The 24,231-nt window shown below is 36.7% G+C and overlaps 1 protein-coding gene across 1 annotated transcript; it reads left to right on the forward strand.

Annotated features, from left to right (window-relative positions):
* The first annotated feature begins 1,033 nt into the window (after positions 1-1,033).
* Positions 1,034-15,776, forward strand: LOC123562865 (phenazine biosynthesis-like domain-containing protein). The gene is made up of 8 exons (XM_045355459.2): positions 1,034-1,193; positions 4,716-4,815; positions 6,184-6,282; positions 7,494-7,633; positions 12,299-12,387; positions 13,524-13,711; positions 14,323-14,385; positions 15,372-15,776. Exons 1-8 carry the CDS (start codon positions 1,089-1,091, stop codon positions 15,479-15,481), a joined length of 894 nt encoding a protein of 297 aa, XP_045211394.2. The 5' UTR covers positions 1,034-1,088; the 3' UTR covers positions 15,482-15,776.
* The last annotated feature ends 8,455 nt before the right edge of the window (positions 15,777-24,231 follow it).

The raw sequence follows: 24,231 nt of genomic DNA on the forward strand, positions 1-24,231 counted from the left end.
GAATTCCCAAACCAGTTTCACGAACTTTAATTTCATCCAATGGATTGACCAAGTCGTTATTTAAGAAAAACATTATTGTTTCTGTAAACTTCCACAGTAAACAATCACATTCTTATTTATCATTTACAACCACTTACCAGTATGCAGACTACATAGAAACGCTCACATGGCCTGGATGGGTAAAAATTAATTAAAGGGCAATAACTTTTGTGGCCATGCTTAGATCCTTTCTAGTTCATATACACATGAACATGAAATTATGGTAACCGAAAGAGCTTATTAGTATATAGTATGGTAGTGATACCAACAAAGTTATTATCTTAAGCCAGATCAGGGGTAATAACTCTGGAGATACCAGGTTGATTTTCACAACAATTACAGGGAATCAACTATATTCAGTGTGACTAACCGTTAAAATGATATGACACCAGAGGGTTTTAAATAAATGAAGGTAATATTGTGTAAATTGTGCTTGCATCTGCTGGAAACAATCTCCCGGTACATAAATGGTAGACTGTTCTTACTGTAACGCATAATCAGGAAAAGGGAAGGGCGATAACTCTGATTATACTACGTTCATTATTACATTTTTTTACCGTTACAAAGAATGGTATGTTCGACAATTGTGGCAGTAAACAGCAATAAATCTGGTATAAGTCTGTACATTCTCACAAGAAAAAAAACGGCAATTTAAACCAAATAAGTGCAAATAAATATGGCCATTCTAAGATGATTCTCACAAAATTTGCCAGAAAGCAGACAGTAGCTGCAGACAACTACACGAAAGCCGGATTGTGGCCAAGAAACAATATTTTTTAGTCTATTTCTCACGTAATTAGAAGATAACTTTCTTATAATAATTATAATAGTTGTTTTCTAGTAATAAAATTATCTTGCAATCTTCTTCTTCGTACGCATCATAGCGCAATCTCAAAACGAAGAGAAAAGACCTCGTTAAGATGAGTCCTATTGTTTTGAGGGTCAATTTATTTCACAAGACTTTATATGGCCACTGGCTGCCATAAACAGCATATAAACTTTACAAAGAGTTTAAAAAAGGGACTTAAATCTTGCCAAAGTTTAAAATCATGGCGGACGGAGGTTTTGACCTTCCGATTTATACAGTGGACGCGTTCACAGATGAACCGTTCAGTGGCAACCCTGCAGCGATATGTCTTGTACCTCATGGAAAGGTGAGAGAATTTTCTTTAATGTTCATTTTTCGTCAGAATTCTATTATTAGATGTAAAGTTGTCTTGGTTTTTGTACTTACGACAGAACAGAAACGCTGTTTAATACCAATAATTACTGTTTAAAGGGAGGGAATAGCCCATTATCACTCCATTAATGTATGCCAGAGTTACGTTTCCGCAAAAATCCTATTAAAACATGCGAACACATGCCCACACCTTCAACCCCCATCCAAATGAAAAAGTACCCAGATAGCCTAGTGGTAGGGCATCCGCTTCGAATGTGGGAGGTATTGGGTTCGATTCCCGGCTGCCTGATAACAAATCAATGAAAAATGGCACCAATAGCTTGGCGCTTACCTGGCTTCTCTTTTATACCCTTGTGGCGATGGTTTCCATAATATAAATCAGTGTAAATGGAAAATATGGACTTTTGGTCATAATTTGCGCCCCACTCCAATATTTGTATGAACTTAGTAGACGATAGTTATAGATGTCTTTCTTTGTAACAGTTTTTATAATAAATAATTAGCTAGTAAATAAGTTTTAAGTGTTTTAATAAAATGCACAAATTAAAAATTACAATGTCGTTATTACCACTTTGTCACAGGCTATTATGTACAATATTATTATTATCGTATAGTGCATTTAACATATTTCTCAAATTTTCATCTATAGAACACTTTTAGGTGACTAAAATTGTCCTTAAAAGAAGTTTTAATTATAACACAATAAACAAGAGCTGTCCGTAAGACAGCGCGCTTCACTATTCGGCGATTTGCCAGTAAAATGAATTTATATCTCAATAAGACACCTCTGCTTTAAAAGGAATACACCAAGATATAAAAAGACCCTAATACTCAGAGGGGTTAAAGGTCAAGTATGGAAGGGGTAATGATGATGATGGTAAAGATATATTTGGAGTTTCAAGTCATTATCTTGTATAATACTAAAGTTATGTCCAGAAAACTAAGTTTGTCAAAACATTTAAGTATGAAAGGGGCATAATTTGGTCAAAAATACAAATTAGAGTTATGGGGATTGTTACCACTCATGCAAATGATGATGATCGTGATAAAGTTTAAGTGTCAAGTCATTATCTTATATTATACTAAAGTTATATCCAGAAAGCAAAGATTTCCGAAACACTAAGTATGGAAGGGGCATAAGTCTGTCAAAAATACAATTAGAGTTATGGGGATGGTAACCACACATGCAGATGATGATTATAAAGAAATATATTTAATTTCAGGTCATTATCTTTTAAAGTTCCAAAGATATGTCTATAAACAAAGCTTTCGAAAAATTAACATGAAAATAATTCCAAGTATAACACCTTGGTGACCTTGACCGTGGGTAAAATGGGCCCAGCCCCTGCACATACTTTGCTTGTATGCTGGACAATGTTTATTTGAAGTTACAGTAAGATATAAGCAATAGTAACAAAGAAATGACAGAAAAACAAAGGTTGCCGAAAAACTTTAACCTTAAAAATAACCTAAGTATAACACCTTGGTGACCTTGACCTTGGGTATAATGGGCCCAGCCCCTGCACATACTTTGTATGCTGGACAATGTTTATATGAAGTTACAGTAAGATATAAGCAATAATAACAAAGATATTACAGAAAAACAAAGCTTGCCAAGAAACTTTAACCTTAAAAATAACCTAAGTATAACACCTTGGTGACCTTGACTTTGGGTATAATGGGCATAGCCCCTGCATATACTTCGTTTGTATGCTGAACAATATTTATGTGAAGTTACAATAAGATATAAGCAACAGTTACAAAGATATGACAAAAAAAAAACAAAGGTTGCCGAGAAACTTTAACATTAAAAGTAACCTAAGTATAACACCTTGGTGACCTTGACCTTGTGCATAGTGGGCCCAGCCCCTGCACATACTTTGCTTGTATGCTGGACAATGTTTATGTAAAGTTACAGTAAGATATAAGAAATAGTAAAAAAGATATGACAGAAAAATAAAGGTTGCCGAAAAACTTTAACCTTAAAAATAACTTAAGTATAACACTTTGGTGACCTTGACCTTGGGTATAATGGGCCCATCCCCTGCACATACTGTGTTTGTATGCTAGACAATCTTTATGTGAAGTTACAGTAAGATAAAAGCAATAGTAAGAAAGAAAACAAAGGTTGCCGAAAAGCTTTAATCAAGAAAGGTCACGCCGACGCCGACGCCGGCCGACGCCGGGGCGGGTAGAATACCCCCCCCCCCCTCCCCCGGGCCTGGTGGAGGTAGTGGCAAATGTCCTATACATACCGTCTCAGCAGAGTCGCAAATGTCCAGCTTTCCACTTTTCAACGGATTTTTGATTTCTGGAGTGGGGGCAAATGTTATCTAGATATTTCGGGTTATTTGTTTGGGTTAATGGTGAACTATGTTTTTATTGAAGAGACAGCGGAGAGGAGACACACCTATCGAGATCTTTTCAGTATTTGCTTGCTTTCCTTATATAGATCGTGATGATAAATGTACCTGCTTTAATTCTCATGTAAGCTTACTTGAGGTCAAATATGGTCATTGTCTCCCGAAATTTGGCTGTGCTTTGTTTCTCAACTCTAACCCTTCCCCCCCCCCCCCCCCCCCCCCCCCCCCCCCCCCCCAACCTTCGACTGACCAAGTACAGAATAAAGCTTGTCGTCGACTGCAACTTCCTTTCGGAGGCAGGCCACAATGTTGCCTCCAGAGTGAGATATAGTTCAGAGACCTCTCAGACCTTTTGTTCGAACTGCTGATGTTTTAGTTATTGGAGTTTTGTACTAGCCTGTGGTAGCTAATAATCCGTTTCTTACTAAGGGCCATACTGTGTTATTTGTAGCTCATTGATTGTGTTCTGTTCCTGGAATTCATCCTTCTTTGCACCTACTCTACTGACGTAGTGAATGGTTGCTTTGAAGCTAAGTGGTCCCGTTTTACTAGACTATGTATATACGTAGTAAACCATGGCCATGCCGTTGCGTGACGTTCTCCTAGTCAAACCTGTTACGTCTTTTGTTCCTACCTTTCAGTAGGTTTTTCTACTCGGTCTGTAGCTTTTAGGGTTTAAGGGACACATTGATAAAATTAATTATTAGGGATTTGCTTTATTTAACTTGGGCGAACGTCAAGAAATTCTAGGAAAGTAATAGTAATGTACACTGCGAACATGACTTCTTATGGTGTATTTGTTTTGATATTTTATGCAATATTTTATTAATATCTTCGTAAACAAAGAAAAGAAATATTAACGTAATTATGATATGCTTAAATGGGAGGGAAATATGTGGGGTCAGTAAGATAAATAGTGGGACTCGACTAACGCCTCGCCGCCACCCCTCATACTGACCCCACATATTTCCTTGGAGGGTCACTAACAGACCTAATAATTAACAATGTACTTGTTGAGTGGGTCGGCTGTATTTGATGTGTCCGTAGCATTCATGTGCTAAAGGATAATTGGATGTTTTTCTTTTTTATTTATATATACACCTATATCAGAACAACAAATCTATATTTTGCAGATGATGAGCGATGAAACTTTTCAAAAAATAGCTGCGGAGATGAATTTGTCAGAGACAGCGTATATAGAACACCTTTCTGAGAATAGCAACTTCGCCACTAGTATGTATATTATTATCATCCGATCAATGGTGTTTGTTTTCAGCTCACCTGTCACGAAGTGACAAGGTGAGCTATTGTGACCGGACGATGTCCGTCGTCCGTCGTGCGTCGTGCGTAGTCCGTCGTCCGTCGTCTGTCATCAATTTCTAAAAAAATCTTCTTGTTGAAAACCACTGGGCAGAATTACACCAAACTTCACAGGAATGATCCTTGGGTGGCCCCCTTTCAAAATTGTTCAAAGAATTGAATTCCATGCAGAACTCTGGTTTCCATGGCAACCGAAACGAAAACCTTTAAAAATCTTCTTGTCCAAAACCACAGGGCATAGGGCTTTGATATCTGATGTGTATCATCATCTAGTGGTTCTCTACCAAAATTATTCAAATTATCCCCCTAGGGTCAAATATGACCCCGCCCTGGGGGTCACATTGTTTATATAGACTTATACAGGGAAAAATTGAAAATCTTCTTGTACAAAACCACATGGCATGGGGCTTTGATATTTCGTATGTAGCATCATCTAGTGGTCCTCTACCAACTTTGTTCAAATTATCCCCCTAGGGTCAAATGTGGTCCCGCCCCGGGGGTCCCAAGTTTTACATAGACTTATATAGAAAAAAAAGTTTAAAAATCTTCTTGTTTGAAACCACAACACTAAGACCTTTGATATTTGGTTTGTAGCATTGTCTTATGGTCCTCAACCAAAATTGTTCAAATTGTACCCCTTGGGTGAAAAGAGGCCCTGCCCTTGGGGTCCCACGTTTTATATAGACTTATATAGGAAAAAGCTTTAAAAATCTTCTTGTCTGAAACCATACGACCTAGGCTTTTGATATTTGGTATGATGCATTGTCTAGTAGTCCTCTACCAAAACTGTTCAAATTATGCCCCTGGGGTTAAAAGAGGCCCCGCCCTGGGGTCACTTAGTTATTATGTGAGTTATTTAGGAAAATACTTAAAAAATCATATGCTCCTATTTCCAAGACTGTTTAATTATAATTACCTGATGACCCCAAGTAATATGATGTCACTTGACTTTGACCTTGACCTGCTTCCTTGTTTTTTAAGATACAGCCTTGAAATTTTGATGACATACACAGTTTTGCACACAAATCGTAAAACTGAATTTCATTGACCATGAATGTGACCTACTGATTTTCTTAATATTTTATCATCAGTTTGACATTTGAAACATGTAGCTCATATTACTCAGGTGAGTGATCCAGTGTCATCATGACCCTCTTGTTTATTACATGTATTATTAAAGTATTTTAGTATCTGTTAACCCTTGATATTACTAAATTGTCAATTCACTACAAAAAATAAACATAATCTTAAAAGATCTGTTTGATTTATAATTGCATCTAGGCAACGAGTTCAAGCTCCGATGGTTCACACCGACGAATGAGGTACCGCTGTGCGGCCATGCCACACTGGCGTCTGCAGCAGTGCTGTTCTTTTGCTCAAGTAAGTTTACTTCTTTTAACAGGTACTCGCCGGCTGATGTAATTTTCATGCGAGTTTTATCTCGGAAAACAAAATACATTTTGTATGTTTGATATATGAATTAGTAAGGATTTAGTATCTTTAACATAGGAGTACTTGGCCTGAAACCATTGTTGTACATAATTTAGACTTAAATGGTTTCTTTCCACAATACGTTTTCAACAAGAAATGGAAATTATATGAGCCGTTCCATGAGAAAAGCTATATTAGCGATATGACAAAATTATTGCATGATGAAATTCATGGCAAACGAAATTCCAAAGCACCCGTGCACTATAGGATATAGATATTGATATTGATAAAAGGCCCGTGATGAAACCAAAAACACACGTTCGAGTTATTCTTAATAAAACTATATTAAACTGTTTATAAATTATAAAGTTCAGAACAGAATATCCATTTTTATACGCCCTAAGGGACGTGTTATGTTATGACGCCGGTGTCCGTCCGTTTGTCCGTTCGTCTTGCCGTTAGCAATATCGTGCCCGCTCGGTAACTCTTGAACCCCTTGAGGGATTTCAAAGAAACTTGAAACAAATGTTCACCACATCGGTACGACGTGCAGAGTGCATGTTTTAGATAGCTCGCTTCAAGGTCAAGGTCACACTTAGGGGTCAAAGGGGCATATGAGTTTGTTTTGTGTCCGCTCTGTAACTCTTGAACTGATTGAAGGATTTTAAAGAAACTTGACACAAATGTTCACCACACTGAGACGACGTCCAGAACCCTTGTTTCGGATGGCTCGCTTCAAGGTCAAGGTCACACTTAGGGGTCGAAGGTCATACCGTCGGGTGTATATTGCTCCGCATTGCGGTGCTCTTGTTATCCATGCATTACAGCTTAGCATCTGTCATTGTGACACATTAACAAATGACATTACATTGTGCTAGTACTTGAGTAAACATTCTGGTACAACGTAACATTTATACTCATATTGTACACATATACAAGCATTATTTTCGCATTTTTGTTACAGAAAAAGAGTAGATGTAATGTTTGTTATACCGAAATATTCGACGAAAACTATTAGGCCTTTCCGACACAAAACCAGTATCAGTGACAAAAAATCAAAATTGTGATAATAAGATATTCACGAAGATCATTCTTTTATCTTTCAAATATGAAAACTTGAAGAAATGTTCACTCTTTCACGACTTAAAATAATTTTTCAGATAACTCCAGCGGTGCTATTACATTTAGAAGTAAGAGTGGTCCGTTAATTGCACGCCGTGACGGAGAGAGTATCACATTGGACTTTCCCATCAATCCTGTGGAACCATACGACAGAACTGCTGCATTGTCCATAATTAAGGTACTGCTGGTCAGATTCATTTATATTTATACAAACATGCACAATGTGCAAGAGTTCTTCGCGTACTTTGATTTTTATAAAGAATGACAATCGATCCTAGTATAAAAATGTACTAAATATAAGATTAATCTAGAGGTTTGGCGTGATTTAGCTTAATGCGACAAAATAGATAAAACAGTTTTAGTGAGACGACAAGTGGGCCCCTCTGATTCACTTTTTTTTAATTCTATTAGTATAATTTGGACACCTAGGATAATAGTGTTAGGATAAATCTGTTGTAGGACTCCCTGTTCGCTCCTTGGCTCGGTAGCAAAGACACGGACTTGCGCTATTTCCTACTTAATCTGTGAGCTAGTCACTAGCTACAAGTAGGCTACTTAGCCGGGCATCGCTTTTGGCTTCGTCGTTTGGGTCACACCTTGGTTTAAGTTTTTCGTCTTAGTATCCGTTGTATTTATTGGACCGAAACTTTACACGTGATACTTACTAAAATAATCAAGTTAGCCTACTCTTGGTTGAATTTAATTCAAATTACGGCCGCTGTAATGTGGTTAAAATTTTGCGTGCAACTATCAAGCTGTATGTCAGAAACAGAAACTTCACACAATGCTTCCCATTCATCAGAGATACTGAAATAACCAAGTTAGATAAAGTGGTTGAATTGAATTCAAGTTGTGACCCCTTATTTGGTTAAAGCTGTATGTATAGGATTGAAATTTCACACAATGATAACTCTTATTTGAATAAAATAAGTCGGTTACGTAATTCTTGCCCTTGTTTGGCTTTTGAAAATATCGAAGTGGACTGGTTTATACTTGATATAACAATATTTGACAATAAACAGAAGTGCAGATCAAAAGAACCATAACATCTGTCTGCAGCGATAACTCATCTCAATTTTTATCTCCGTCACATTAGCATCTGTCTGTCCGTCCGTCATTAAATGTTGGCAAACTGGTAATTTCAAAACTTCCATATACTAGTATTTATTATACTGATACTACTGATAGTTGGCAATGAGAGAAAATGGAAAGCCAAGCATCACTGCTTTTATCTTCGAAATTTTCCCTTTTTGTACACTTTCTTCTTTTTTTAACTTAATCGGAGAATAATCATGGGAATTTAAATAACACTTAAGGGGACGCATATTGCTACATTCACAGTTCATACAGCAATGCGGAAGGAGTGCATATTCAAGAAATCGATGGTGGGAAAATAAAAAACATATTCCTAAACTGATATAATACTGATGGACACCTGTAATATTCAGTATTCTGTGAATAAGGATGTGGTACTATGAATGTAATAGGAAAACAGAGGTGTTTGTGAAAGTACATTCAACACAAAATATTAAGCTTTTGTATAAGGAAAAAACAGGTTTTTTACAATAACAGTGTTCCAAATAATGTTGAAGGGATGAGATTTTCTTTCTAACACACCAGTTTGCTTAAACATGTAAAAATTTAACGCCACGTCAGTTCATCTCGGGATGGACGCCATATTTCCATTGATAAAAAATGTAAACAAAAAAAAATCAGAGTGGAATTAGCATTGCAAGGACATAACATGACATTCTACACAATGAATACCTTAGAACAGATATCTAAGATGCTACACAGGTCAGGCGGGTTAAATGCATAATGTCGATCACTTGAAATTCATCTTGAAAAGGTGGTTAATTTTAGTTTGTTTACATGGTTTTTTAATTTTCCCACGACTTCTCGGCGATTCACTGCAAATGTATTACTGCGCCGGACGAAAGGTAACTCTAATAAACAACGGGAGACAACTTAGGTGTCAGCACGTGTACGATTTTTAAATAAACATGTCGATGATTATAATTTCTTATCAAATAATGAATCCTATTCAGATATTCGTCTTTAATATTAGAAAATTATTAATTTCTGTGGACATTTGTCAAAAAATATTACTTACAGTGGACTACTTTGCGCATCAAACTGGTTTCCGCTTCAGCTGTGAGGCACTTCCGTTATACTTTTGACAACAATAACAAAACACAAAATGAATCAATAAAGTCACTTATAAACCGACTGCTACTTAAATCAGTGTAAGTAAAGTTGTTATTACAACATTATACATGTTCGTTACGTTATGAGATGAAGTTTATCTTGAACTGCATAATCCATTAACTACGTTTACATGATATTGCATTAACAATTTATTTGACCTCATTTTTTTACGTGAATGACAGCATTCTCGTGCAACTCGTGCAAACAGAGTTATGAAAAGTATGGTGGAGAATTCAAGGACAAATTATAAATGACATTAAAGTGAGGATAACTGTATATTCGTCCAGTTTTGATCATTCATTGACATTCCTGCTGTGTATTAGTAACTTTTGTGAACAAGATTAGAATGTTACTTTTGCACATATACACATTGATTGGACCTCTCAACCAAATTTCATACCTTATTTTAGGGATTTTTAAGACAGTAGATTTTCAAAACTTTGTTGAATGTGTTTTGATATTTAAGTGCATTGCAGTTCATGAATACCAAGTTAAAAATTAATAATGGCAACATTTCTAGGCCTTTATTGTAAGCCACTAGACTTCTGTAATGATAAATGTTTAATGTATTAAGGGGAATATACTCTTTTAGTTTTGTAATGTGGCATTCCTTGACCACCGTATCTTTTCTTATGCACTACTTTGTAAACAAACTAAATAATGTGTTTTAGCTCACATATGCCAAATTAAAAGCAAGACAGTGAACTTATTTCACATTCTTTCTTTAAATTAGAATCTGTAGGACATTGATAAATGTTTGGACAAAGTGAAGCACTATTATTTTCGCACCAAAAAGTCTTAATTGTTGACTTTGAATGTACACAAGAAGTCTTATGTAATTCAACAATAACTTTCTTGTTTCAGTTTTTCTCATTTTTATTTTAGTGAGCAATCCTTTGTGTACTTATAACAGTTGAAACAGTATTCATTTCATTTACCAAAACCGTGTACTTTTTTGCAGGTAAATTTTATAATACCCCACCCACTTTTTTCTAATTTCAAAGTATGCGTCCCCTTAAGTCTTTACAATGACTGCTGCCTCACAGACTGTACTATTTTTTATATATTTGTTTAATCTTTGGAAAATTACTTTGAAACTACTATAGGGATTTTGGTGAAGTTAAAATTATCGTAGAAGTACCAAATGCCAAAACCATATATAAACTGTATGAAAAAAATATTGATTTTATGCCCCGTTTGTTCGCATTTTTTGAAAACAAAACGGGACTTAATGTATTATGACGATATCCGTCTGTCCGTCCGTATGTATCGTCGGTCTGTCTCTGTCCTGGATAAATATATGTTTCTCCTAGTTTGTGACTAAGGACTTCCATTTTGTCTGTACAGTAACATTAGGAAAGTTCATTCATCTTGATATATTGATAGACGGCAGTTAGAGGACAGACAGCGCGTAAGAAATGTTATGTAATACATCAAGTGGCCGGTATTATTCAATTATTTGGCTAAACATGACTTGGCTAGTTGTAAGAAACCACGCCGTGAACAGAGAAATGCTTGTTCCTGATAGTTAATCAAATCTCGTTAGTCTTTTAAAAAAATACTTGTCACGTACTGTAATCGAATAACAAGGATGGTTTCATGCCCGGACGTCCCGTTTTATAAGTTTCTTTTGTAAATTACGGGCTACCAAAATACAGTGTACATATTTGAAACTTATTTTATTATATTATCTTTCGATCCAAAGGTAACCAACAGCTTACAATGGATAATACTTGTATATAATAATTATGTAGTACTAGTCTGTCCTGAGGTTTAACCATTACCGTGCTAAATTTCTATAATGAACTCATTAACTGTTAGTTTAAACATATTTATTCCACATATATGTACACATAGTTACATAAACATGTATTACATCTGTATGGATAGGATTAGAACGAAAGATAATGTCTTATAGAGTTCTTCTCCTAACTATTAAAAGGGGTGCTTACCAAAAAGATGACTGAATGGCGAACAGTGCAGACCATGATCAGACTGCATGGATGTGCAGGCTGATCTTGGTCTGCACTGGTCCCAAAGGCAGAATCACTTGCCGCCAGCGGGCTAAGGGTTAAGCAATACTGACAGGTAAAGTCATACTCCTACTTTCAATGAAGACCCCAGTCGCCCATTTGGCGTATTATTGTTACGAAGTATATTGTTCGTGCGCCGATGCACTCTATGCCCAAACTTGCTCCAGCTACTGATCTGGAAAACTGTTCAGTCTAAAGGTCACTGTGACCTTGAACTTAAAATTATTATGAGACTATTCACAGAAAGTAAAAGGTACTTTAAAAAAATGATAGATTTTAAGTACGGGAAGTGCATATTCCTTGATCAGAACGAGTATACGCGTATTTCCCTTTTGTGTAACTACTTATAATGTTTGAGAACTATCATAATTTAAACTACTTCGTTTTATTTCAACATGTCCTTAGTTTTCAAATCCACAATTTGATTAAAGTCAAAATTTGAAATCGCCCACAGACTATATCTTTTCTAAAGCCTGACGACATTCTGGCATGTTGGATGCACATCATCAACAAACTCGCTTTGCTTATATTTTTAGCAGAAGTGTTATAAAGAATCAACAGCATAGTAGCCAAATTTTCCTTTCTTTGACGTTGCATTGCAGGAGATATGTGACCCGGCTTTGGTCAGTGACGTCCAGTACTCCCCGGGAACCAAGAAGCTTTTGCTTCGATTAGAAGACAACTTTTCCAGGTGACCGTTTTATACATTCCTAAATCTGACAGGTCGAGAGTCCCGGTGTATTATATACCTATGAGGAAATGATTATCATTATGAGGAGGACGCATTCTTATAGAATAACATTAGCTCAATGTCCCACTAGAAATCAAAATATGAATATTGTTTGCATTAGGTTAACCTATTATTGTCTAAACAAATTAGCAGAGGGATTTTTGGCACCCAGGTGATCCTTGTCAGCAAATAAATACTTTAACATATGAAAATAGTCTGCAGAACAGCGAAATAGAACTTGATTAAACCGTCGACAGAAATCCCAAGGCGATGTCAGAGATGGTCGCCAAATGTCAAAGATAGTTGCCAAAGTCTGGAAATTGAGTCATTGCAACATCAGTTTTGTCCTTACATTTTCTTAGTACAAATAGTTCAAATATACATAAGCTGTTAAAAAAAGAATTTTCAAATGATACTACATTTGTATAACAAATATATCCTTATACCTTGCGTATTGGAAGCCAGTATTTTTACAACCATCTGTTATAAGTAACGTTCTCCTATCAAATGTTATCTATATATAGTGGGTACGTATATATAAATGTTGTCATACAATTAAAATCGCAATAAAAATCTATTCTCTTTCGGTGAAATCCTTAAGTTTGACCTCTGAACTTACTCATTTTAATACATCTAAATAAATAAAGAGACTTGTTCATATACCTTTCAAGTCAAGTAAAGTATTCTTTATTTAGAAATCGGATGTACAAATATGACAACACAGGCTGTAATGATCTTTTGATACCGAAAGATATTTGGAGTATATATCATGCTTACATGTAAAATACTAAAGATTTATAAGAAGTGTATATAGGTTAGTTTATTTTTTTTTTCAATTTGACGCCCATATTGGATGCCATTTTGATGATCTTATATTTCCATCGACTCTCACACTTTTGATAACATTTTAGTATATTAATTCATTGCTGATTTAGATGGTTGACCCCCTGCCATGTAGACCAGTTATCTACGCTATCATTATAAGTTAGTATTGCATATTTCCAATGTTATGTGATACTAATGCAAATGTATATTGTTATATATTATAAACAAAAATAGTACGAAAATACATTCTTATTCTTAAAAGTATGTTTCAGGGAGCTGTTTGAAGGTTTGTGTCCAGACCCACGTGCATTACAAGCCACAGACAGCACGGGCAAAGTAAAAGGTGTAATAGTGACAGTGAGGGGAAGCTCAGTGTTTACAGATACATCTGGCCAGTCTTTCGATTTTGTTTCGAGATATTTTGCACCTTGGAATGGAATACCGGAAGACCCAGTTACAGGTTAATCTTAGAGCCAGACACTTAGATAAGCACGTGTCGTCACGTTAACAAGGTCCATCTCCAGAAACAATGCTTTTATTTATTGAGAAACGACGTTAAGTTAATTGCTCAAAATTACTTAAATCGTTCTGTATATACATATGCATCAAATACGCATTAACATTCGAAATGTTGATGGTATAGACTCGTTTATGTTATAATGAAGGGCCTGGCACTTGATGTAGGTCGAAAGCTATTTAAAGAACGATTTTATATCGTATTGTTGTTCCGTCTGTGAGTCAACTCTGAATTTAGTTAATTCAATGATGAATTTAATGATTTTATATATTCGAGTAAGGGGTAGGGGGACAATGAGATATGTTTTCATATAATATAACAATTATATACCGAGATGAAATTATTATTAATGATAAATAATGTTTTAATAATTGTCTTTTTATCATATTTAGTCTTTGGATGGTAAGTAAGCAAGATAGTTAATCTTGTTTCAATCATAAAAAACGAGGTCGCTGTAGCGATAGGTAAAATATGAATTAGTGACATTATTATACATATATCCTATGGAATATGTTTGACTATTTAAAACGTTAGAATGTTAACTTTGATTATAGGCTCAGCGCATACAGTTTTAGCTGACTTTTGGAGAAAGCAGATGGATAAAAGTGAGTTTTATGGTAAGTAAAGGAAACGCTAATATCGCTATACAAGTGGTCTGTAGATGCAACCATTTGAAACGTTGCCCAATGAGTTGTTTTTGCATAAGAATAATTTAATAAACATTCCTCATCTAGGGAACGATATGAATATAAGAATTTATATCATAGAGTTGCATTTACAACTATATATGTAAACGAAATTCATTATCATAACCTCCCTTTGTCTACATTGACAGATGGGAAATAGATTAATTCCAAAGCTACACGCCCTTTTAAAACTTGCATTTTGGTTCATACTGATGAAATATCAACGGAAATGTAAAACTAGACATTGTATTGAAATCGAAAGAAATTCTCGGCTGTTCAAATACTTTCATATTAAAGGGGGTAATTAAATGTTGTTTTTTTTTTTTATAAAACATGCATTTCTAGTTATGTATAACTATATGTAATTGGTCATTTTCCTTTAAACAAATCTGTAACAGAATATACAACAGTGAAAAAAGATCATAAAATGATGCTTAAATGCGATTTACCTCCATTAAAAAATAAAAGGTAAGGATAGATTTACCGGTAACACAGAGCATCCCAAACTGCCAGAAAGCCACACAACCTAATAATAATAATAAACGTTGTGAATGTTTACCGACAGTGCAATGTCAAAAGGCATTTTGATATGCTGGTAATAGTAGCACAAGCGTAATTTGGTTTTAATTACCAAATACCATATATTGTTCAGTTTTCCAGAAAGCTTTATACAATATATACAACGTAGATACTTTATAGACATTATGACAAAAAAATCCTCTACCTCATGCCCATCAACAGTGAACAACTCTTACAATGAACATTGCCTCTGTCGATATACCTTTATTTTCAAAGGTATATGATTAAGACATGTTGAAGCAGGTATAATATCCGGCTCTTGTAAAACTTGCTCTAATTTTTTACAATCACATTGATACAGTAGCTTCATTTATATTTTCTTCTTTATAATTTCATAGCCAGACAATGTTCAAAGAGGGGTGGTGATGTAAAGATAAAGATCATGTGTGATCGAGTGGAATTGACGGGCAAGGCAAAAGTTGTTCTTCGAGGTACCTTTAACATGTGATATATCAAACTGTCGACGTGGAAAAGTTATGGTTTAATGATACAGAAGACAGCATTAGGACCAAAGTGAAGTCTGAAAATATGTACTATAATATCTGTCGATATACATTGCACCAAAACTCTGCTTAAGACGGATAGACATTGCTATGATTAACTATACAATGAAATTGTTGAATGCATTGCTAATCTTGTACATGTACAACGGCTGATTTCCATTGAACTAAACTCATTTCAATGTTAAGATCTGCATGGTACTTCTATAGTTATGTTCTAAATTAGTAAACTGGTCAAATGTCTCTCCTATTTGTTTGTTACGAAATACTAGTACCAGAAATGTTTCGTTCGGACTAAAGAGGTTAAAACTGCGAGCTGTCCATACATTCTTTCAAGAAAATGTGGTTCTCATATACTCGTATTTCAAGTCGAGATGAAGGGGAGATGTGTGCAGGAATCGTTCCGGACAGTTTGGTTTCCGAACAATACCAAGAAATATCTTCGGCCGGCAGCGGTCAAAATTCATAGGGTGATTTTCTTCTATCAAAAGTGGGCGTATGTGTGACAGCCCTTGCCGATTCTGAAACCAAAAAATAATGGCATCTGTTCGGACTTAAGTTTCAGTTTTCATTTCATATTTGAAATGGCGTTGAAAGTTACCGCAACCTTTAGAAGAAAGAATGGTTTCTTATCCATATCATTTTATAATAATGTAATGAAAATTTCAGAAAATATATAAAAATTTCAACACCGGCTGCACGGAATTCCAACATAGGTGGTATACAGTTGGCAAAAGAAGAAAATATGCTAGTGTATTGTATGGTTTACTCCATAGAACAAAAGAAAGCAATCTACAAAATATAAATCGACAAGTTTTAAAATTTTCCTATCAATTATTCTTCTGTAAAATGTCCCTATACTGATGCTTCTTTTATCTCAATGTATATTAGAATGTCTGTCACTCACTTGAACCTATAATAGCCCACCCAGCTATCGTTGAGATTTTAAAGATAGTATAAAAACAATATAATTGAAACATTTGCATCACTCGTCTAAAATTAAAAAATATTTTTAAGAAACCCTGCAGGGACCCAGTTTCCAAAATAACTCTTGTGGTGGACATGATATTTCAAATTACAGTAAATTCAATCTAAAATAGGTACACATTTCATCAAATAATGACAAAATAATTGTCCCCTTTTTGGGCCTCATAAAATATCAAAAATGGATTTTTGAGCCTTGTATCTACCCTGACAATAACAAACGTTTTGGGACATTATATCATATTGTACTAAGCAATGCCTACAGATTTGTTAAGCAGTTCGCCAACTGTTTGTGGCAACTTATAATGCCCAATCACACCAAACTAGTTCTTAAAACGTCCCAACCCGTCCTAAGAAATAAAACGGGCTGCGATCTGGCTAGAACGTTTGTACTTTGGCCGAATAATATCCGTAATGCGTTCGGAGTTAGTTCATAAACAGTTCTTGAGACGTCCGTCGCATCTTTATCCCGTCAGAAGTCCGTTTATAAATAGTTATACCCCTATCACACCAAGCTCGTTTTCAATACGTTTTAAAAAATGCAGCCGAACGGGCTCAAACTGTGTGCCAACTGAACAGACGTAGTAGTGACGTTCTACTGTCTGTCTAAGAACTTTATGGACTGGCTCGGACGGGTTTGAACGGGAACAGTGCTCTAGAACTTTGAGCCTTCTCAAAATTTTCTGCCGATCATCCCGTCCTGCAGTTAAACGGACTGACGGGATGGACGTACAAAGAATTGGAATGCCGTACTATAGAGACGTGGTATGACGTAATGCGATCGGGTGTCAATTTCAGTACGTGTGCACACAGATCGGATCCATTTGTATAGCTCGTTCAACCCATTCACAGACAGACTAAACCCGATCGCATTACATCCTTAGTGCGTCGTTTATTCCGTCTGAATACGATCAAAATAAAATACTAAGTTTGCAATACGTTTCATATCGGTTCTAAGAGTTTGCAGTAGGTTCTCGGTACGCTCCACTCGTTTTTAGTACGTTTATTAAATGATAAAAAGTGTTTATGTAAGAAAAGTTTAGGTGGGTCATGGATTTCACGAATGCGCATTTCCCGTGCGCTCGCCGAATTTCAGTCTCGTTTAAAAACGTCTTGAGCGAATGTGTTTTATTTTCCTTTCGTTAATTAATAATTGATGTTATGTACGAATGAATTCTGCCATAAACCCTACAAAAATACCATTTATTAAAATAATACTGGTGCATTTCGGTTATGGAAATTTCTGTGCGCTCGCCGAATTTCAATCTCGTATAAAATTGTTTTGCGCGAACGTATTTTATTTTCCTTTCGTAAATTAATTATTTATGTTATATACGAATGAATTCTGTCATAAACCCTACAAAATACAATTTATTTAAAAATGCGGGTGCATTTCAGTTATGGAAATTTCCCTAGCGCTCGCCGAATTTCAATCTGATATAAAACCGTTTTGCGCGAACGTATTTTATTTTCCTTTCTTAAGTTAATTATTATGTTATTTATGATTGAATTCTGTCAAAAACCCTTCAAAAATACCATTAATTAAAAACATACAGGTTATTCCGATTATGGAAAGTGTATTCCGGTTTTTAGGTGGATTCCGGTTAAATGTTTGACCGCATTTATTACGTTCGTTCGCAGTTCCTACAACGTCGATCCAATCCCGTCTACAGTAAAATTACACAAGGTAGAGTGTAAATACAGGCCGTTGCCGTACAGGTTCAACATTTGGGCACAAGGTTTAGCCAGAAGATGTCTTTGCTTTTTTCTTCTTTGATTTCTGACTCTGTCCTCCTTCAGCTTCGGACTTTGAGACAGAGTCGTCAGAATGTGCAGGGGACGAACTGCGACGTTCATCCTCTCGACTTTTTCGTTCAGGGGCTGGCTCAGGAGGCTCTGTATCGGCTTCTGTTGTGCAGGAGCTATGAGACGTTCGGTCTTTTACTGCTTTAACATCCCGTCTCTGTTTGGCTCAACTTTTCTTTGGCGGCATATTGATACTTGCCAATTGCTGTGGATTTTTGTTTGTTAATCTTGAGAGGTTGAAGAGACAAACGAAAATGAGAACTGGACGAAATTGGTGGCTTTCTATAGCCGTCGGACCAGAACGTGACCGCAAGTTACGTTCTGAATGTACTAGAGACGAAATGAACGAGTTAAACTATCTGTGAAATTACAAACTAGTTAGATCGTATTTCGGCGTACTCGGAACGAAGTAGGACTAGTGACGAACTGTTTTAATCTGACTACAGACGGGCTTGGACTGCTTACAAACGGTGTCCACATGAGGTAAACGGGCAATTTTTCCCAAACTGAACTTACTATAAACGGACTTCAGACGGGATAAAGACGCGATGGACGAATCGAGAACTGTTCATGAACTAATTACGATCGCATTACTGATATTAACCGGTCAAAATACAAAAGTTCTAGCCAGAACGCGGCCCGTTTTAAGTTTTTTAGGACGGGTTGGGACGTTTTGAGAACTAGTTTGGTGTGATAGGGGCCTAAGTTCTGTTTGGGAAAAAAATGCCCTTCACCTCGTGTCGACACCGTTTGTAAACAGTCCAATCCCGTCTGTAGTAACTATTCCTACGTCGAAACACGTTCTAACTAGTTTGTAACTCGACCAACTCGTTCACAGACAGTTTAACTCGTTCTGATTACGTCCTCATCTTGTCCCTAGTACGTTCAGAACGTCAATTGCGATCACGTTCTGGTCCGACCGCTATTAAACCCATCTTCGTCCAGTTCTCACTCTCGTTTGTCTCTTCAACCTCTTAAGATAAACAAAAAACCACAGCAATTGACAAGTATCAATATGCCTCCAAAGAAAAGTGGAGCCAAACAGAGATGAGGTGTTTGAGCAGTAAAGGACCCAACGTTTCATAGCTCCTGAACAACTGAAGCCGATACAAAGCCTCCTGAGTCAACCCTTGAATGTAGAAGTCGAGAGGATGAGCGTCGTAATTTGTCCCCTGCACCTTCTGACGACTCTATATCAAAGTCCGAGGATGAAGGAGGATAGAAACCAAAGAAGAAAAAAAAACCAAAAGACAGACACTCTTCTTATGGCTAAACCTTGTACCCAAATGTTGAACCTGTACAGCAACGGCCTCTATTTATACACTACCTTGTGTAATTGTACTGCAGACGGGGTCGATGTTGTAGGAACTGCGAACAAACGTAATAAACGTACTCTAAAACGAGCGGAGCGTACTGAGAACCTACTGCAAACTCTTAAAACTGTTTAGAAACGTATTGCAAACTTAGTATTTTATTTTGATCGTATTCAGACGGAATAACGACGCACTAAGGATGTAATGCGGTCGAGTTAAGTCTGTCTGTGAACGTGTTGAACGAGCTACAAACGGATCCGGCCGGTCGGTGTGCACAAGTACTGAAATTGACGCCCGATCGCAAATTACGTCATACAACGTCTCTAGTACGATCGAAGTACGGCAGTTCAGTTCTTAGTACGTTCTCAGTCCGTCAAACTGCAGGACGGGATGATCGGCAGAAAATGTTGAGCACGCTCAAAGTTCTGGAGCATCATTTCCGTTCAAATCCATTCGAGCCAGTCCATAAAGTTCTTAGACAGACAGTAGAACGTCGCTATTACGTCTGTTCCGTTCGCACACAGTCTGACCCCGTTCGGCTACATTTTAGAACGTATTGAAAACTAGTGTGATGTATTATGTCATGATTGGATAACGCTACTGTTTAAAGCCATCGCACTTTATGGCATAATTATCTATAATCAGGGTATTATCCTCGTTGTTTTTCGGCGTCATCTGGTTAAAGGTCAAAGTCACTGCATGCTTTACGTATAAGTCCTCAGTTACCATCATGCGAGAATGGCAGTTCTTGGTCTTTTATTTGTATGACAATTAAGTTAGTCAGTACTGGATAATTTATAAGTATGATATCAAAGACAGCTATACTTTCTACACACTTATCATAAGTTATGGGTCCGGCAGCCTATTCTAATAAACCAGGCGAGCACCTTGCCTTAAAATCATATTACGACGTTTAAATAATGCCACCAAATACCAATATAGCGGTAAATAACGCTTTCAGTCGTAGGCTAGTGCTGAGTTTTAACCCTAGTCAGGTTTGCTTCAACAGATACACCTGGAATATAGTGAACACTCGAAAAAGTGGGTTTTTAGCTCACCTGAGCAATGCTCAGGTGAGTTTTTCTGATCGCTCAATGTCCGGCGTCCGTCGTCTGTCTGTCTGTCTGTCTGTCTGTCGTCTGTCAACATTTGGCTTGTGTATGCAATAGAGGCTGTATTTTTCAACTGATCTTCATGATATTTGGTCAGAATGATAACCTTGATAAAATCTAGGCCGAGTTCTAAAATGGGTCATCTTGGGTCAAAAACTAGGTCACTAGGTCAAATCAAAGAAAAACCTTGTGTATGCGATAGAGGCTGTATTTTTCAATTGATCTTCATGAATATTGGTCAGAATGATTGCCTTGATGAAATCTAGGCCGAGTTCGAAAATGGGTCATCTCGAATCAAAAACTAGGTCACTAGGTCAAATCAAAGAAAAATCTTGTGTATGCGATAGAGGCTGTATTTTTCAGTTATTCTTCATGAATTTTGGTCAGATTGATAACCTTGATAAAATCTAGGCTGAGTTCAAAAATGGGTCATCTCGGGTCAAAAACTAGGTCAAATCAAAGAAAAACCTTGTGTATGCGATAGTGGCTGTACTTTTCAATTGATCTTCATGAATATTGGTCAGAATGATTGCCTTGATGAAATCTAGGCAGAGTTCGAAAATAAGTCATCTGGGGTCAAAAACAAGGTCACTAGGTCAAATCAAAGAAAAACCTTGTGTATGCGATAGAGGCGGTATTTTTCAATTGATCTTCATGAATTTAGGTCAGAATGATAACCTTGGTAATATCTAGGCCGAGTTCAAAAATGGGTCATCTGGGGTCAAAAACTAGGTCACTAGATCAAATCAAGGAAAAACCTTGTGAATGCAATAGAGGCTGTATTTTTCAATTGATCTTCATGAATTTTGGTCAGAATGATAACCTTGATGAAATTTAAACCAAGTTCGAAAATGGGTCATCTGGGGTCAAAAACTAGGTCACTAGGTCAAATCAAAGAAAACCTTGTGTATGGAATTGAGGCTGTATTTTTCAACTGATCTTCATGAAATTTAGCCAGAATGATAACCTTGATAAAATCTAGGCCGAGTTCGAAAATGGGTCATCTGGGGTCAAAAACTAGGTCACTAGGTCAAATCAAAGAAAAACATTGTGTGTACAATAGAGGATGTATTTTTCAATTGATCTTCATGAAATTTGGTCAGAGTGATTGCCTTTGTGAAATCTAGGTTGAATTTGAATATGGGTTATCTGAGGTCAAAAACTAGGTCACTAGGTCAAATTAAAGAAAAATCTTGTGTATGTGATAGAGACTGTTTTTTTTTCAATTGATTTTTATGAAATCTGGTCAGGATGATTGCCTTAATGAAATCTAGGTCGAATTTGAATATGGGTCATCTGAGGTCAAGAACTAGGTCACTTGATCAAATCAAAGAAAAAACTTGTGTATGTGATAGAGGCTGTATTTTTCAGTTGATCTTTGAATTTTGGTCAGAATGATTGCCTGGATAAAATCTAGGTCGAGTTTGAACATGGGTCATCTAGGGTCAAAAACTAGGTCATATCTAAGAAAATGCTTGTTTTATCGCAAGAGACCAATTTTTTGGTCCAATCTTAATGAAAATTGGTCAGAATATTTGTTTCCATGAAATCACAAGGTCAAACATGTTTTACACTGTTATTGTGTGTTTCTTAGGTGAGCGACCTAGGGCCATCTTGGCCCTCTTGTTTTTTTACTGACAGACAATTACCACCTATATCACTATAAGGATAACGACCATACAAGTGAATCTGATTTTTCCTAAATATTTATCTACAATACTCGCAAAAATTGGGAAAACAATTTTATATTGAACGTGCAAACATTATTGCTTGAAATATAACCTAATGAGATAAAACCAAATTATCCTGGTTCATCTATATTCCTACTTTACAACTGGAATACAAAATGAAAAATCAAATCTTGGGTTAAACACAAATTAAGTTTTACATTTAACTGAACTCACTTAGGTGTTCTGGACTTTCCTCAACATGGCAGTATGTGTATTAATTAGCAAAAAGTACTAAATGAAACAACAAAACCACGTTATAAAATACAATTCAGATACACGGAATGTGCATTAAATTTCCTCAGAAGAGCCATTAAGAAATCGATTACAATGCTGGTACATGCAATGTCGTTTTCTAATTCTTCGATCATGTCTTGTTTTGAACGTAATATTACCTGCAATGGTAAAAGTTAACGGCTGAAACGAAACACATTTGAGCCGTGCCATGGGAAAACCAACATAGTGGGTGTGCGACCAGCATGGATCCAGACCAGCCTGCGCATCCGCGCAGTCTGGTCAGGATCCATGCTGTTCGCTAACAGTTTCTCCAATTCCAATAGGCTTTAAAAGCGAACAGCATGGAGCCTGACCAGACTGCGCGGATGCGCAGGCTGGTCTGCATCCATGCTAGTCGCAAAGCCACTATGTTGGTTTTCCCATGGCACGGCTCATTTGTCTTGTACACATAACTGCCTACTTTTTGCAACTTGTCATATCTGTAAAAAAAAATAGAATCTTCACAATAGGTATACATGTAAACAAACGAAGAAATTCATGTGTGGCTCCTGCTAACATGATCCGCACTCTTTGCAATAGTTTGCACGTGAACATCATGCTTCATTCTTTTCTTACGATTTCAATGTCGTATGGGTACCTGGAACGTTCATTCTTAAAGGAAAACGCATAATAGTCCAAGTTAATCACGAATATCGATGCAACGCCTTAGCAAACGAGAGAGACTGTAGGCACTAGTACTACTGGCGTGTGGAACTTCCGTTCATGACGTTGCACGGCAGTTAAACTGCCATAGGAATACAAATTTACGTCTCAATGTTCGAATTCGATAACTGGAGATATTTCAGAGGCCCAGGTCAGATAGACCGAAGGTAAAAACGGCTAGGTAGGACAGTTACATAACATGCATTTACGTCAACGTTTCAAAACGGCGTCAAGTACGGCAGATCAGCTTGGTGTCAGTACGCAAACAGTACTGAACCGTTTGCGAGCCGACAGAGTTCCGATTAGACCCAGGCGACAGTTACAACTGGCCGCAATCGCATGATTACGTCTGCGTTGAGCAAGGCGTTATTTACGCTGGACACATGCGCTGTGGGCAAGAATGCCTTTTAGGGACGAATCTTGCTTCAGTTTAAGTTTTGCAGACGGTAGAGTTTATGTTTACCGTTTTGCGTAGCCGTTTTTGGTGCCGGGAATATAATGGTCTGGGATGGAATTGTGGGAGGAAGAAAAACTAGCCTTGTTGTCATCAATGAGAATTTAAATGCTTAGCGTTATGTGAATGAGGTATTGGGATTTCTTTATTAGCATCACGGAATTTGTATACATGTACGATAACGTCAGGCCCCCATGTAGCTGCCCTTACAAAGGGATTTCTTCCAGGGCAAAACAGGTTGCAATCCCATAGGGCATATATGGAATCGTTTTTGGGAAAAATGCGATCGCATGTGTATTCATAAAACAACATTTTCATAGGTGTTATGACTATATTTCTGATTTGAGCATGGGGAGGGGCCGC

Source organism: Mercenaria mercenaria, chromosome 2 (genome assembly GCF_021730395.1).
Source record: "Mercenaria mercenaria strain notata chromosome 2, MADL_Memer_1, whole genome shotgun sequence".
NCBI classification, from domain to species: domain Eukaryota; kingdom Metazoa; phylum Mollusca; class Bivalvia; order Venerida; family Veneridae; genus Mercenaria; species Mercenaria mercenaria.

What these genes read in the sequence shown, in the direction of transcription:
- LOC123562865 (XM_045355459.2), top strand. Translation starts at nt 1,089, where the DNA reads ATGGCGGACGGAGGTTTTGACCTTCCGATTTATACAGTGGACGCGTTC. An exon ending in GTCTTGTACCTCATGGAAAG is followed by an intron (nt 1,194 to 4,715) that starts GTGAGAGAATTT and finishes TATATTTTGCAG; the next exon opens with ATGATGAGCGATGAAACTTT. An exon ending in GAATAGCAACTTCGCCACTA is followed by an intron (nt 4,816 to 6,183) that starts GTATGTATATTA and finishes AATTGCATCTAG; the next exon opens with GCAACGAGTTCAAGCTCCGA.